The 17,117-nt window shown below is 40.4% G+C and overlaps 1 protein-coding gene across 6 annotated transcripts in view; it reads left to right on the top strand.

Annotated features, from left to right (window-relative positions):
• Positions 1-17,117, top strand: part of LOC147035139 (myelin transcription factor 1-like protein) — a 731,493-nt gene that overhangs the window by 344,300 nt on the left and 370,076 nt on the right. For all 6 annotated transcript variants that reach the window (XM_085894260.1, XM_085894272.1, XM_085894282.1 and 3 more), the window contains exon 5: positions 13,435-13,489. In XM_085894260.1, coding sequence (XP_085750386.1) covers positions 13,435-13,489 — 55 coding nt within the window. The remainder of the gene's footprint in view (positions 1-13,434; positions 13,490-17,117) is intronic.

Genomic DNA, 17,117 nt, shown 5'->3' with positions numbered 1-17,117 from the left:
TTGTTCGTCTTTCGGCTGCTCCCGTTAGGGGTCGCCACAGCGGATCATCCGTTATGATCCGCATACTGATTTGGCACAGGTTTTACGCCGGATGCCCTTCCTGACGCAACCCTGGTCGCCTCTTACGACACAGGGATAATGATTGGGTTTCGCCATGATTCCGGGCTGCCCTGCACCCTCTCATATCGCGGCCCAGTGCAGAGCTCCCGTCCTCAAGCGATCCTCCAACCCAAGCCTCCGAGTAGCCGGATTACAGGCGCACGCCACTATGCCCGGTTAGCAAAATTACGAAAACAGCACAGGCTATTCCATTTTATGTCCCTTGTACTTGTTTATGATGTCATAGGTGCCTTTGTTACGACAAAATTGCATACATAGAACAATACATCAACCAACAATTATAAAGTGGCAGTTCTAGTTATGTCTATTATTAATTAGGTAACACACCAGTACACAAAAACCACACAAAACACACTACACAAAACGACACAAACACCACGCAAAACAAGTCCCGGTGAGGGTCTGCAATCTCTGATTGCCCTTTTTAGGTCATCTCTTCGAGCATGACCTAATAATATGGGTGGAGATGTCCTTCGATCCGTCCGTCCGTCCGTCCGGCAGTCCGTTGCGAAAATGACGATTTTCAAATTCTATCTCCTCTGCCATTTCTCAAGCGATCTTGAATTTGATTGCGGCAAACGAATCGATGGGAGAATATATAAATTTTGATCAGGCCGGATTTTCGATATTCTCTTTCATTTTCGTGTCACGTGACTTCAAAGTTGGCAAAAAATGCGAAAATGACGATTTTCATGCGAAAAATACGATTTTCAAAATCTATCTCCTCCTACATTTCTGAAGCAATCTTGAATTTGATTGTGGCATATGAATCTATGGGATAATATCTAAATTTGCTCGGACGGATTTTCGATATTCGCTTTCGTTTTCGTGTCACGTGACTTCAAAGTTGGCAAAAAATGCAAAAAAGACGATTTTCATGCAAAATGACGATTTTCAAAATCTATCTCCTCCTACATTTCTCAAGTGATCTTGAATTTGATTGTGGAATAAGAATCTATGGGACAATATCTAAATTTTGTCTGGCCGGATTTTCGATTTTCGTTTTCGCGTCACATGACTTCAAAGTTTGCAAAACTGCCCTACCTTCAGGAGGCTATATATTTTCTCGCAGAGATGACCGTCACTCCCGCACGGGGGTAATTTTTCTTATTTCAATTTGTATTCAAGAGGATTTGTTTTTTCCCCTCCAGTCAAAATCCGGCCCCCAGTGTACTGGTGTAATGGTCGTGGGATTCCAACCACACCACCAAACCTCCAGGTAGAAGGAGGACGAGATTTTTCCCTTCTTTTAACTTCTTTTTTTTAATGTTAATTTTTGAATACTGTACAACAAATCACTACAATCTCAACATACGATCTTCCCAAAACATATGACTCGATTGCTCCTGGGAAAATCTCAGGCAATGTATAAGAATATGCCCATTTGAGGCCTGAACACAGATGTGTTATAATAATGCTGTGTAAAGCAATCTTTTTAATAACAGGCATATGTGTAAATACTATATTAGTTAAATTTGTATTGTTGACAACAAATCACGACAACCTCACTATATGATCTTCACAATACTCCTCCTCTTCTTCTTTCGGCTGCTCCCGTTAGGGGTCGCCACAGCGGATCATCCGTATGATCCGCATAGTGATTTGGCACATGTTTTACGCCGGATGCCCTTCCTGACGCAACCCTGGTCGCCTCTTACGACACAGGGATATGGTACACCTATTTTAACCGGGGTATACACCGGCCCAGTATACTGGTACTCATTTCACCGACCTCGGAAGGATGACAGGCTGAGTCAACCCCCTGGTGTATTAATTCAGTGGCCCAACGGGGCTTGAACTCAGGACCTTTTGGATCCCAAGCCGCTGCCCTAACCACTGTGCCAACACCAGGCTACATGATCTTCACAATACATATTACTTAATTGCTCCCAGGAAAAAAAAAACCCAGGCTGTGTATAAGCACAAGACCCGATTGAGGCTTCAAGGCCAATTATCTGGTTTTATCTGGGGTCAATTTTTTTTATCCAAACATAACCGTCGACCTTCCTCGAGGTGAAAGAGGATGGCATGCAAAGTTTGGTTGCACTGGTTTCTGCATGATGTGAATCCATAAACGAACAAACAGCAAACTTTCTCCAATATTACATATGAATCATGGAGGAGAAAAATACAAGAATACAGTAGTAAAATTAAAATTACATTTGAACCCAAATCATAATCTAATAAGTCAAGTGATCACCCTGCAATGTTCTTCAGGCTGTTCACTCATTAAATCTGTAAGTTAACATCCATTTTCTTTGTTTCCAATAGATTATTAAATTTTATAAACTGAGCTTTGTTATTAAGCCTTTTGACACTTTATTTACTGTGATTGGTTATTAACAAATAGTTTATGATCCGGCTCACAATACAAGCCAGATTTCACAAGTTCAATTCAATAAGTAAATTTATATATGCTTGACGTTGTGATCTTATTTATTTAATTGCATAATTGCCTATGCATTAAGAGAAGATGCATGCTTCTTTTACATAAAAAGTAATTTATATTTATATTATTTCCAACGGGATGGTGTGGAGGTAGCGCGTGAACATTTTAGCTGTCTTGCCTGGGTTTGATTTCTGACCTGACTATAAACTGTTGGAGTGGTGTTTTGCATGCAAGGCCTCCTTTCACAAAGTGTGCCATCCCTTGGTTGACGTTAAGCTGTGCGATTCGTTTTCTTGCATTAGTTGGTGGATATAAAATATCCCACGGTGTCTTTTGCGAAGAATAGGCGAATTATCACTGGCGCCTTGAACAAATTGCCAATTCCTGCCTGCATTAGCTTCAAGCATCAGGTCTGGCCACCCAGTTCATGAACGATTTGCGCTAAACTTCCCTTATGGCCGTTCCCACAAAAAGGTAGGATTAACTCGGACTGTTAAAGAAGTAGTAGGTATAGATTTAATATCTATGTTTGAAAGAAAAACCTTTGAGTTGCTTGCCTTCCCATCACGCTATTCAGTTGGGCAAAACTGATTGTTAATCTGGGTGATTTAACATCTGAAAGTGGCCATAAACATCGTATATATGAAATTATGAGGTGGAGGCGGACGAGGAGGAGGAGGAGGAGGAGGAGGAGGCAGCCCATACTCTTTACAGAGCATGAGGGCACTTACAACAGCTCGTGACACACATCTGTGGCTAAGAACCAAGTCTGGACATGCCGTCACTCTGTTGCAGGGTGTAGACATTTCCACTGAGCAGACATTCCACCATCGGAATCAAACATGTACTAGTGATGGCAATTCACCAAGGCTTTAATTTCCCCATTACCAAGGCAACTATGTGGGAGAGTCTTAATTGGAAATTTGAAAATGGGGAAAAAAATTGAAAGGTGAGGGGTGAGGAGGGGGGTAAGGAAAGATTTGAGGGTAAAAGAGCAGGAGACAAGATAAGAAGAAAAAAAATTAGTAATATTGGGACGATATTTTGCTTTTAAAATAACTTGCATAATATGTAGATGGCTACAATGTTTTGGCATTCCTTTGAAAACCCAAATCTTGATACTTTTGATGGATAAATATCTGATCTTATTGATACAGACTTAAGATTCAAACAAATGCCAATCAGTACTTGTATTTTGTTATATTCACACAAATTATTTATCTAGTTACATAAGATTTGAAATAGCAAAGAATATGAAAAGGACAAACTAATAATTCACATCACAAACATTCATTAAAAATAGGAATAATGTGAAAAATAATGAATATGTGAAATCCTTTACAGGAACAAAATCTCTGAAAAAAAAAAACACAATCAGAAAGAGGAAGGCAAGTATTTTTAATTCGTGTGATAGGTTTTTGATCACATTTTTTGATAAATTATTTTACACATAATGTTATAATTACTCTTCATACGATTATTTCCAACTTGTGTTTTACTCGGTGATGAACAATGGGGTACCTATAATTATCACCACATAGGTAGCATATTCACCTGTGACCTCTCTTGTTTGTGTTTGATTTTGATGCGACTGATAACTGTCATCCTGGTGTATCATAAGCAGGATGTAATATCGTAGAGAGTGATAAGTTGGCTGTTTCTTCTGCTCTCATTTGCTTGGAGATATCTAAGTTCCCAAACTATCTTTATCATGAAAGATTAAGGTTTCAAAAGAGTAGCCCATTGTTTTCCAAGACTGTGCCTAAATTCAAAATGCCTATGCTGGTTAAAACGTTTTCATAGTCCTGAGTTTACCTTTAACTCTCTGCTTAAGGCCCAGTCACACCTTGATGTTTTAGCCAGCAATGGCAACGTATTAAAATGTATGTAAAACGCTGGATTACGTTGAACTTTTGATGTTTTATTTAAAGATTCGGACGTATTCATAACGACTTGGTCTTATGCGCAACATATTAGTAACGGACACAGAACGTTTCGTTGTGTTATAGATAACTTATACCAACGAATGCTGAACCTGTTGTCGGCCTTCACAACCCATGCCCAACGATAGTCTAACTTAGGCATAGCGCGCTGCATGCATCGCCGACGATAACGTGGCGTAGGTTATGAAAAGGCTGCCGCACAACGATTCAAATCATAACCGCCGCAGAAATGGAAGTGTCAATATCGCAGTCACACCTTGGCGATCTTGCCAGCGTATGCCGACCTCTGAAAAATGCATCTAAAACGTTGGCGCACGTCGAATACGGTATGGGTAAGTTTGGTATGCGTGAATAGAATGCTAAAGTACGCTATCATACGTCGTAGTAACTGGAGTACGTCTTGTAATTTTAAACATGTTGAAAATTTTACGACGTACTTGCCGTATGACACACGCTCCGCATGCAATGGGAATAAGTTGTACGCACGATATGCGATCATTGACACACATCGACACACATTACTTGAAAGGTGCTCATAAGTCGAAACGCATCAAGGTAATGGTTAGCGTCAGTGTTCCAGACTCCCGGTTTTTTTTTTTCTTCGGTATGATGGTGTTCAGTGTACAGTGCGGTTATGATTTAAATCGTTTAGCGGCAGCCTATTAATTATATTAAAATATAACCGCACTAGAAATTGAAGTGTCAAAATTACCATCATACCGAAGCAAGGAAGAAAAAAAAATAAACCAATGTCACCCGCAGGGTGACCCGTATCTTGCCAAAAGGTGACCACGTGTGACTTCTTTAAGGTCACACTGAGGTGAACAGAGCTGCAATCCACCAGGAGCGACTCCTTGAGGAATATCTGCCTACGAGAGATTCCGATGAGAATCGTTCTACAGAGTAACCATGAAAAATATGCTTTTTCCTCATAACGTCACCACATGACGTCATAATGTCTCAAGCTTGACATATCTAGAAAGCACTCATCGAGGTGTTCAATTTGAGCTACTACACGATATGGTTCCTAAAACTTGAAAATTTGACCTTGGGGTCAAATATGTTTGACCTTAGGCGCTAACCATGAAGGTCAAGGCCAATCGCCACCAAAAATTAATCAGCTGAGCGCCAGACCATGAGCTATATTCCCATGAAGTTTGAAGACGATCCGATCAAAATTACTCAAAAAATAAGGGTTTCGTCGACTCCCCTGATTTGCGACAAAGTGACCTTGACCTTTGACCTTGACCTTCAAAATTTTATGCGCTGAAAGGGACCTCTATAGGCCTCTGATATGCGAAGTTACAAAAATTTCCAATGATAAGTGTGCTCTGCAGAATTTTTTATACGTGATTACAGATAAACAAACAAACAAAAAAAAAACAAAAATAAAACATACAAGCTGACTAACATATCTTGCAAAAACTTCGTTTTGGCAAGATAAAAATAAAACCAGGGAGTCTGGAACACTGACGCCAACCATTACCTTGATGTGTTTCGACTTATGAGCACCTTACAAGTAACGTGTGTCGATGTGTGTCACCGATCGCGTAACGTGAGTACAACACGTTACTCATCGGTTAGAAATAAGTTTCGGGTACGCTTAACATTACCTCGACATGTTTCGACTTATGAGTAACTTACAAGTAACTTGTCGACGTGTGTCAACGATTGCGTGATGTTCCTACAACTTATGGCCAGCGTTATGCGGAACGTGTGAGTCTTACGCTGGCATAAGTCTTAAAATTTCAAGCATGGACAATTTGAAGACAACCGAAAAGTACACATTTAAAGCCAGCGTACAACGACGTATGTCAGTGTTTTTCAGCGTGCTCTCAATGTTATCAAAACTTACCCATAACGTATTCGACGTGTACCAGCGTTTTAGACAAATTTTCAAAAAATATGCATAAGCTGGCTAAAACGTCAAGGTGTGACTGGGCCTTTAATAGCATCCAAACGCTCTGACTATGATATACAAGGCCACCTTGCGCCTTGGCTTCCTGACTTCTTCTCTCACAGCCAATGCGTGGCTCAAAACGGAAACCTCTCATTTCTTCTCCCTGTCAAGGATGGAGTGCCCCCAAGGCAATGTGCTGGGCCAAGTCTTATTCCAAATCTTCATCAACAATCTCTCTCACTCTCTAGTGAATCCTCTTTTTCTCTTTGCTGATGACTCCACCCTCCACTATAACATCACACATCCTTCAGATAGGATGCAGCAGCCCAGCTCTTCTCTTGGCTGATCTTGATAAAATCATGAGCTGATCAAACACTTGGAAAATGTCTTTCAATCCTGACAAATCCTACACTCTCACTCTCTGTCTCTCTGAAAGGACCATCTGACAAACCCTCCCATCTATGTTCTTAACAACTCTCTTGAAGAAGTTCAGTCATTCAAACTTTTTGGCCTCACTATCAGTCATGATCTTTCTTGGGCAAACAACACTGCTAAGTTTGCCTCCAAAGCCAGTCACCGACTGGATGTCCTCTCTCATGCAAAGTCTTTCTTTAGCACACCTGAGCTTTTATCTTCCTTCAAGGCCTTTATCCAGCACTTTGTATTATACTGCTCTCCTCTCTGGGTTGGTGCCACTGCCTCACACATTGTTTCAGCTTGATGCCTATCACTTTCACATCACAGATAGGTCCGTGGTCTCTGTCTACAACTGCTTCCTTTCTGGTCCTGCAATCTCTGCCTATTATGGTCTGTCCCACCCAGGTATCTGCAGGATACATAGTCTGTCAGTAACCCCATTCTGGTGAAACTCCCAAAATCCAGAATCACTGCTCACCTACACTCATTTGTTTCTCTTTTTTCCACTTGTGGAATCATCTTCCAAATCCTCTTCAATCTCATGCTTTTCTCCAAGTCTTCAAGACAGCTGTTTACCACCATCTCAGATAACCCCCCCATCCAAATCCATGATATTTTCAACCCTCATTAACACTCCCAAAGGCCACTTCTTTACAAGTTTCTAGCTTTTTCCTTCCTGTGAGTTTGTGGCTGTATCCATCTTGTTCAGCCCCTGTATCCTGCTTGTTTCCTGGGAGTGATCGAGTAATATGTTTTGTGAAGATCGTATGTTGACGTTGTAGTGATTTGTTGTACCGTATTAAAAAAAAATTAATAAAAAGAAAATAAAAGAAGAGAAAGCTCTTCTCCCCTACTCACCTGGTGGTTTGTTTGCGTGGTTTGAGTCCCACGACCCTAACACCGGTATATAGGGGCAGAATTTGGACCGGAGGGGAAACAACAAATCTTTGTGAATCCAAATTGAAACTAGAATGGCACTCATTAGAGCACATGCCTCCACCAGGCTGAATAGTTTACCTTTTGTATCGCACCCATGGGCTGGATTAACAAAAATCAAATGAGCTCGTTTGTGTCATCTAACCAATGCATTCATCTGGTTTTGTCAGAACTGGTCCACAACTTTTCGAAATATCATGCCATATATCATTTTTGGCCGTTTCTCCAAATTGTGAAGAATCACTTTGAAAATTATAGTATCCGCATCTAGATCTTCACCAAAATATCACCAATTTGTCCTTGTCACACACCCAACCTGACCATCAACTTTCATCTGAATATGTCCCTAACTTTTTGAGATATCATGCTCACAGACAGACAGACAGACAGACAAGTAGGGATGAAAACCTAACCTCCGTCCACCTTTGGAGACGGAGGCAATGGGAAATAATAGATACAAACATAATATCCAGTGGGATGGGTTGGCAGGAGGGCCTAGAGGTATACACACGGTCGTAGTTCATGAACTGGTCACCCTAAAAAGGCGGAGTTGTTACATGTTTTTCAAAACATCCACTTTCCACTTTGACTACAGACCAGAAAAAACACAGATATCTAGATATCTTAGTATGAGAAGAAAGGTAATTTTATCTAGTTTAATGTGGAATAAACAGAAATAAAAAAATATGCAATAGTTTTTGTGTAACAGGCAAATAAGTGATACAAGTCAGGGGTGGAGTAAACAGGCGGAGGCGGCGGATGTGGTGAGTCAAATTTGGAATAAACTGAATTTATTTCAATCAATAAGCTTTAATCTAATCTATTTTGTTGTTTTTTAGGTGAGTAACACTTGGGACTTGCTGTTGCATGATGCAAAATTGATTATTCAACTCGTTATTATTCAGCAAACCCTGACCAATAGGTACAAACTCCTAAAAGAGATCTAGTAAACATCTTTACATAGTTAGTTATGTATCTCGCAGATTCTCAGGATTAATTTGGCACTTGAATTGTCCAAAACGGCCAAAGGATAACTGATCCATATCCAATTTACTCAGAAAGGGTGAATTTGAGATAAACGCGAAAATGTGTTTTCCTTGTAATGCATTATCCATTAAAGTTCTTCATTAAAAATACCATATTCGCCGTTAATTAGTGGTTTTTGCTAATTCTTTTCACACAAATTCATGCAGCTTGATGATGTCTGTCAACACAGAAAAAACTGAAAAATTGAATATTTTGACCCTGTAACGCAAATGATGACCAGTTCATGAACTACGACCACACATGCACTCGCCTTTGAGTTGACTATCGTGGGTTCTAATCTCTACTCAGTGATAAACTCTCACCCTTGTGTTTTACATGAAGTGCGATACGTCAACATGTTCACTGTCCATTGTAAGGATGTTCAGTTGGAGGATCAGTCTGCCAGCACTGGTCATTGGTGGATGTTAAAGATGCCATGGTGTTCTTCACTCAGAGTAGGGAAATTATTGCCAGCATCCAGGCCAAAATGCAAATGCCTGTCACCTTCAATCAGATGTCAGTCCTGGCCAGCCTGTTCTGAAATACTTTGGCAAAAACGTTCCACGGCTGATCCAAAAAGGAGGGAATGATCTCAGGGCTGTTAAAGAAGTAGTAACATTTGTACAATATCCTGTGGGATATCATTCGGTATGTTTGGTGTTCCAGACACAGGCTCAATATATTTTCAAACTTCATGCAAGAGTTACATTTACATTTTTCACCTCATGTTCCTGTTTTTCATGTTATATTTGTACAAGCTTATCTGGGACTTCATTCAGTTTTATAATAAACTATAAGGGCACTCAGTAGAGTGCGTACCTCTGCCACGTAATGCCTGATTCACAAGAACAATCGGGCCCAACACATTTCTGAAATATCATGCTATATAGTACTATATCGTTTTTGGCCCATTCTCTCAATGGTGAAGAATCACTTCAAAAGTTAATTAATTCTCGTATCCACATCTGGATTCGGATCTTCACCAAAATCAAATTAATTCGACATCACACACTCAACCAGTCCACCAAGTTTCATCCGAATCCGTCCACAACTTTGTGAGATATCGTGCTATATATCAGTTCCACCCTATCTATCAATGGTGTAGAATCACTTTAAAAACTCTAGTCGTCAGATCCGGATCCGGATCTTCACCAAAATCTGTTCAGTTTGTCCTTTTTACACCGAACCTGTCCACAAAATTTCATCTGGATCCGTCCATAACTATTTCAGATATCATGCACACAAACAGACAAACAAACAGACAAATATTCAAGTTTCTTATTTCAATGAAACAATTAACAATAAAAAAAGCAAATGCTACTAAAGTTCAACGAAAACATTGAAAAATAAATATTTTTCATTCTCTTTGAAGAAATCATTCATACTCCAGTGTTTCTAAAGTTGCTGGAAACAATGCTCAAAAGTCATTTACAAAACTGATCCTCCTCAATACTATCGTGCCAATATGCCCTTTCATTGTTTTTAAACCAACAAATCAGAAAATAGTCTCCAGGTAATAATAAACCTGAATATGGAGGACGATTTGGAAAATCTATAAACTGATGCTTTGCAAAAAACCCATACGCATCAAGGTGACCATGTGTGAGGACCTTTGTCGTGCAAACAATCGTGTCTCATGGTGACCAACACAGTATTTTTGACCTTCTAAATTGTAGTACAGCCTGACCCTGTGGGATAGTTTAATTGTGCACCACTGATTTTTTTTCTCCGACTATTATATTTTCCAACAATTTTAATGTTACACCATGTGGTGACAATCATGATTTATTAACACTGTTTGTCCCGACAATTACAGATTTTTTTTTAACACTCTGTAAGTTATGTCAAGTCAGGTATTATTTAGGTGGAATCTTCATGTAAGAATTTTCTCTCACATTGCCACCTGGGGCCGAGCCTGCTGTGCATGCATCGTAAAACAAGAAGAGAAGCAGCTGTTCACTATGAGCATTACATATAGAGAGTTTGTCTGCAGGGTGTTGATGGGATGAATGAATACATACATCCATTATATAGCTTTGGAAAATTATTCTTAAATTTGGAAAAATATCCAACAGTGTTTATTGTCTGTTTAATTAAATGTACTTGTAAAGTGGTGAATATGCATATCTTACAACATTACTGTGAGCTGGTTTCTATCAAACTTGGTGAACGTCGTTATTAGCCTTGGTCAAGAAAAAGATGTCTGTGGTTACATCATACCATGGTCTTGGCCTGTGCAGATTGCATGTTTTAACCGAAATTAATGAAAACAATGAGCTGATACATAAAAGGGAAACAAGGAGATGACAGCCCCTCCCCCTCCACCCCCTTACCTTTTGTGTTGTATGAGGAATAGATCTGTGCAATATGAAAGCTAAATCTTGGACGTTTTTTTGAAATACCACATACACAATCCAAGGCACTGAGATGGTTGCCACGGCAACATAATTGAGCCAATCACCACCATGATATAATCAAGTTGAGATGATGTCAGGAGGAACAGAGATCTGCAATATGAAAGCTAAATGTTCAATGGTGTTTGAAATATTGCGTACACAAAAGTACATGGACGATTGATCGGTCGGTCGGACAGACAGAGCTCATTTTAATGTCTCCCATCTCCGACCTTGTTTGAGGGGTAGGGGACAAAAATTTAACCATTAAATACATCAGGATTTCAGATCTCCAAACTATGGAATAGTCATAAATACAGGTGTACAGGTGTACATTTTGGAAAAAGATGTACATGTGTTTGATTATATTAGCAACAGTCACAATATATGATTGAATACTCCAGATCCAAAATGTTTCTGGAATGTTCAATGATATATTTTGTTCAGTTGTGTTAAAAAGGTCACGGACACAATTGGGGCACAATGGAAGGTGAGCGTATGGAAGGCCTCGACCGGAGTCTGATTTTGTTTCTTCCAGGGAAGGGAATATGATGATCTTGTGAATTTTTTTTTTAGATCCACATGGAGGATCTCTAAGTCTTACTCACTTTGTTGTTCTTGTGGACTTTTTTGTTTCACAGCCAACAGTTTTCATCGAAACTTCCTGAAACTTGGCATATATATGTAAAAATACCCTGCGCAGACAGTTTTGATGTCCGATTTTGAAAATTCCTCCCAGAAAAAAAGTTATGACGTCAAAATATCTCCACTAATGGAAATCGGCCAAAAAATTATCTCCGAAACTAAGCAAGCTTTTTGAATTCTGTTTGCGGGAATCGAACAGGGCATTAGCAGAGATGAATTACCGCACATATGATACATCACTATGACGTCATATCAATTTTTATGACGTCATTCCTATTTTTTGGCATTTTTGTTTGTTTGTTTCACAGCCTACAGTTTTCATCGAAACTTCCTGAAACTCGGCATGTATATGTAAAAATACCCTGCGCAGACAGTAACGTTCTCCAATTTTGAAAATTCCTCCTAGAAAAAAAAGTTATGACGTCAAAATATCTCCGCTAATGGAAAACGCCTAAACTTATCTCAAACTAGGCAAGCTTTTTGAATTCTGTTTGCGGGAATCGAACAGGGTATTAGCAGAGATGAATTACCGCACATATGATACATCACTACGACGTCATATCAATTTTTATGACGTCATCATTAAGAGGATGAGGATCTTAGCTCATTCGAGCTTGTTTTAATACAAATTTCAGGATGTTATTGAAGGGAATCAAATTAAGTTTTGTCACTGCACAAGAGGAAAAACTTTGGGTAATTTTAATGTAAAAATACCTTTCCTCAGTGTTACTTACAACTGTATCTGACAAAAACCGGGCAAGTAGATAATTGTAAAAGATCACTATTCTTATTTTCTTTTTTACATGACGGAAAGAAATTGTGCTGGAAATTTTCCTTTGGAAAGCTTTTCGAAAGTGCCTCATGAAAGGAAATGGATATGATCCCATTGGCTATCGATAGGCGATCTCTCGTCGATCAACTATATGCCCAATATGATTGCACAAGTGGCAAGCAGACAACGCCCCCTTGAGGGTCTGCACAACCTCATTTGAAAGTGAATGTTCTCTTTTTATTAGCCCTCATTTGTATCTCAGTAGCTTTTTGATGTGACAACGATATTTTTGGCGTTCAGCGATCTGCATCAGTTTCTAAGTTTATAATTAGGCCCATGATGGCATTTCTCCCTGGTCAATCCTCATTGCCTCCAGCTTTTTACAGACAGAATTCAGAGATTAGTGTGAAGCTCTACCAACAATCCTTCCTTGGCATAATAAATTAGCTTTATGTTCAGCACTTTTGTTTATTTTTTATTTTTTTTCAAAAAACTCCTGACTTTCTTTGTCAACAGAACACCCGGGGTCAACTTTGGTCGGGTGGTTCCCACGGGGAGACGTGTAATCCGTTAGTCAATGGATTGATTAATCTGGTTAAATAATACCCTGAAACATTCATATTGTCAATTACTAGAAACATTCAATGTGGTGTTTACACCGTTAGACCATATATTATGCTGTTCATTAAGGGATGTGAATAAGCGTTTTGATGTTTTAAGGTCATGGCTGCACAACTTCTTGTGCGTTATTTATTTTATTTTAGAGAGTAGGGTGAGGGTTCGCAGTGACTCGAGCGAAGGAGGAACTCGGGTTGGGTGAAGGTTTCTGACTGTTCCTCAAGATGGTTTGTACTGGCACTGCAGCTTATCATTTCCTTGTCTGTGCATGACAGATGGAGTTTAGCCCAGGTGTGAGAAGATTTTACACCCAACCGAAAGGAATCGCTGGTAAGAGCATTTTGTGTTTGTTCTGCTTATGTGTGAATTGAATGGTGGCCACCAAGCACACACCCATAATGTTAGAACCTCACCACAGGGGTCTTTCACACTGCATGTGCACTCCAAAATACCAAATGCACAACACGCTGGTGTTTGGGACGTCTCTTGGTCCCCGGACCATTGTCATTGTTCTAAGACTGTTTCAGGGCCATCAGGGAGATTATTGCGACAATACGGCCATTAAACTCCGTTAGACAGATGGTCAGTCATGCACCAGTGAGAAGCGCCATGGAAATAGTGAAGACCTTTTCACCGATACAATCTCTATACGGCTGCAGCTTGTGTCTTTCTTGTATGCCGATGGTGTTTACTACCCTTGTCTATGTAGCTCAGTGCAGAAAATAAATATTGTGACACAATTGTTCAGGCTATTGCATTGAGCTTTCCATCTTATAAATTGGCCTCCTTCCTTTGGACACCATTGTCTGGTGTTAAAAAAACATGATCCTACCTTGCAATCATATGTACTGTATGTATGTATGTATGTATGTATGTATGTATGTATGTATGTATGTATGAATGATCATTATAGAATCAAATATGGCTAGATCATTCTCCAATATTTTTTAGTTATGTGCTTGGGGTACCCAGAGTCAGGTCATGGACACCAAATAATGCCCCTCACCCCTGCCACCAGCAAGAATGGGGAGATGACTTGCCATTTTCACCTGTACAGAGAAAATAATGCAAGTGGTTTAACCACTGACCACTGCTGGAGGAAGTGGGTATTGATACCCTTTTTTCGCTCCTTGTGGGAATGGGTGCTACTGTTATGAAAAGAAGACTCATCTGCCCGTCAGTCATGTGAAGAAGAAGCAGGACCACGAGCATTATTGTCGCGGTTCTTGCTGTCGAAGAATAACAAAAATGGTGTTGTTGGAAATCAAATAATTGAATAATACATTAATGCTTGAGGTACCCTGGGTCAGGCTATGGGCATTAAATTATCACATTCATCCCCCCCCCACCCTCAAACCCCTGCATGAGTGTGGGAAGATGATTTGCGATTTTCGCCTGTACACGTGGAATGGTGCAAGTGGTTTAACCACTGACTCCTGCCGGAAGGAGGAGGTATTGAGGGTGGGAGATGATGCTAATTCTGAAAACAAATCCTCTCCCTTCCATAGAGAGTGGGTATTACAAGTGAATGAAATTCACAACCAACGCACACATTTAGGAATATAAATATCATGAATTGAAATGTGAACTTTGATGTTGGCAATATGACTTTCCATCACTGCAATGCCAAATCTTTGTTCTCAACCTTCACGGAGCTGGGCTTCACTCTGTGCTTTCCCGACATGCAAAACAAGATGTATTTCGTGCTTCATGTATTTGTTTTCAGCTCCATTGCTGCGCAGATACACTCCGAATGCCTGGTAACTCTCCTCTCCTTAATTGCTGTGGGTGCTTCATTAGCAATGCCGAGTGCAAGCTGACCAACCAATATTCTGCAGCCCATATTATGAAGATTTACTAATTGGCCTGGCCAGAAAGCCATTTAACTTTTTAAATAACTGGCACACTTCTGGTCGATCCATTTGAATCGAGCCTTGTAAAATGCTGACACTTGGGCTTGAAAGGCATTGGAGTGCAGAGGATGCATGCAAAACCAATATCTGTGGCCTGGCTCGAGGGGTTTGCCTCATCCCTATGTCACTTCACACTTGCCGGGTCCTTCTTTCCATGGTTTTTGCGACGCCTTTGTCAACATAAAGATAAATGTAATTGTAGACAGACATATTTTCAAGATTAATTTTCTTTATAAGACCTCCAAACTGAGTTGGGGGAGTGAATGATATTAGATTATAAAAGACATTGTGTTGAGGAAAAGTAAGATTTGGTGCAGAGGGGTGGGGGGGGGGTGATCACAGACATCATAATGAATGTGCAGGTATAATCAATCATGGAATTTTTATTTATCCCTATTATACTGTAGATTAGGTTGTGCTGATTTGTTATAATAAGTCAACAATACCTGCTCCTTCTGGAAGTGAGAGGATGTTTTTTTGTTTGTTTACATAGTCGAGGCTCATGAAAGATCACTGAACATATCAGGATGTAACAGAAGAAAAGGAACAGTGGAGAGAAAAGAGGGTAGGGGTGGGGGGTGACACCAAGAGTGGAGCCAAAGGACAAGATAGAGGGAGACATGCACAAACAATGGGTGTGGGGAGGAATGTTGGGTACATGGGGTAAACAATATGGACACAGAAGGAAACTCTCAAGAAGGAAAAACTGGAAATTTTGAAGGAAGAGAGCTTGATGTGGGGTAGGGAGGGGGTTAATGATTGTAGAAAATATCAGCGTTTTGGATTGAGGAAGATTTTAGAAGGTGACAAACAGCTGTCTTGAAGACCTGGAGGGGAGAATGAGATTGAAGAGAATGTGGAAGTTAGTTCCACAGTCGGAAGAGAAGAAGAACGAATGAGTGGAGGTGAGCAGTAATCCTGAACTTAGGTAGTTTCATCAGAAGGAGGTCAATGGTGGACCATGTGCGCCCTGTAGAATCCTGGGATGGACAAAGCACACAAACAGCAAAGGGTGCAAGACCAGGAAGGTGGTGGTAGAAGACAGAACACTGATCTGTGTGCAATAGGAAAGTGATAGACTCATACACTCAGCTTCAGCACGAGAGATTCCATTGATCTTGAAAGCCATGCTTTCCATGGTGTTAAGCTGAGAAATGGACGAGGCAGTGGAGCCAGCTCAGTGGAGAGAGAAATACTCCATCAAGCTGTGGATGAAGAGGAGTTCAGTTGTGCTTGGGAAAGAATGTGTATGATGGACAATGCCCAGATGGCGACTGGCTTTGAAGGCCAACTTTGAAATGTGGTTTTCCCAAGAGAGACTGTGGCTGATAGTGGGACCCAGGAGTTTGAATGACTAAACTTCCTCAAAAGGATTGTAAAGAAAATAGATAGGTTTGCCAGATGGTTCTTTCGGAGAGAAAGGGTGAGAGTGCAAGATTTTTCAGGATTGAGGCATTCCAAGTGTTTGACCAGCTCGTGATTTTGTCAACGTTTTGTTTCCAGAATTGGCATAATTTCTCCATTCGCAATATGCCCTTCTCTCGTCAGTGCTCAGTTGTTCAACCACTTGCACTCTTCCATGTGTACAGGCCAAAATTGATCATTGTCTCCCTGCACTTGCAGTATAGAAGGGGTGAGGATTTATTTAATGCCCGTGATATGCGACTGGCAACTCCAAGCACGAATGCAAAATTTGATGAAGATCAGCCAAGCAATTTTTGATTAATACACAGACATTTCCTTTTTGTTGGCTAGATTTTTCAACAGCGGCCACGGGTACCCAGACACCAGCTTGTCACTCAGGGGGATTAATCCCCGGTTGTCCTCAGTAGAGCCAGACCTGGGGCCACCGCTCACCATTAACGTTGTGGTACGGTGGGTTGTTTTAAAACCATGAACACCACCCAGTTAACCACGAGTTCCAGTATCCACCGTCTAATTATTCCGTTTAACTGGAGGTCACGTGGTTACCTGAATCGGGTAGCGCGCCCTCGGAAAAGCACCAATGTTATCTCGATTAGATTTTAATTAGGGTGGCCGAGCGT

Source organism: Eptatretus burgeri, chromosome 1 (assembly GCF_056783735.1).
Source record: "Eptatretus burgeri isolate ZD-2024b chromosome 1, Ebu_testis_v1, whole genome shotgun sequence".
In the NCBI taxonomy this organism is placed as follows: Eukaryota; Metazoa; Chordata; class Myxini; order Myxiniformes; family Myxinidae; genus Eptatretus; species Eptatretus burgeri.
Note: the sequence above shows the minus strand (reverse complement) of the source record. Positions and strands in the feature narration are given on the sequence as shown.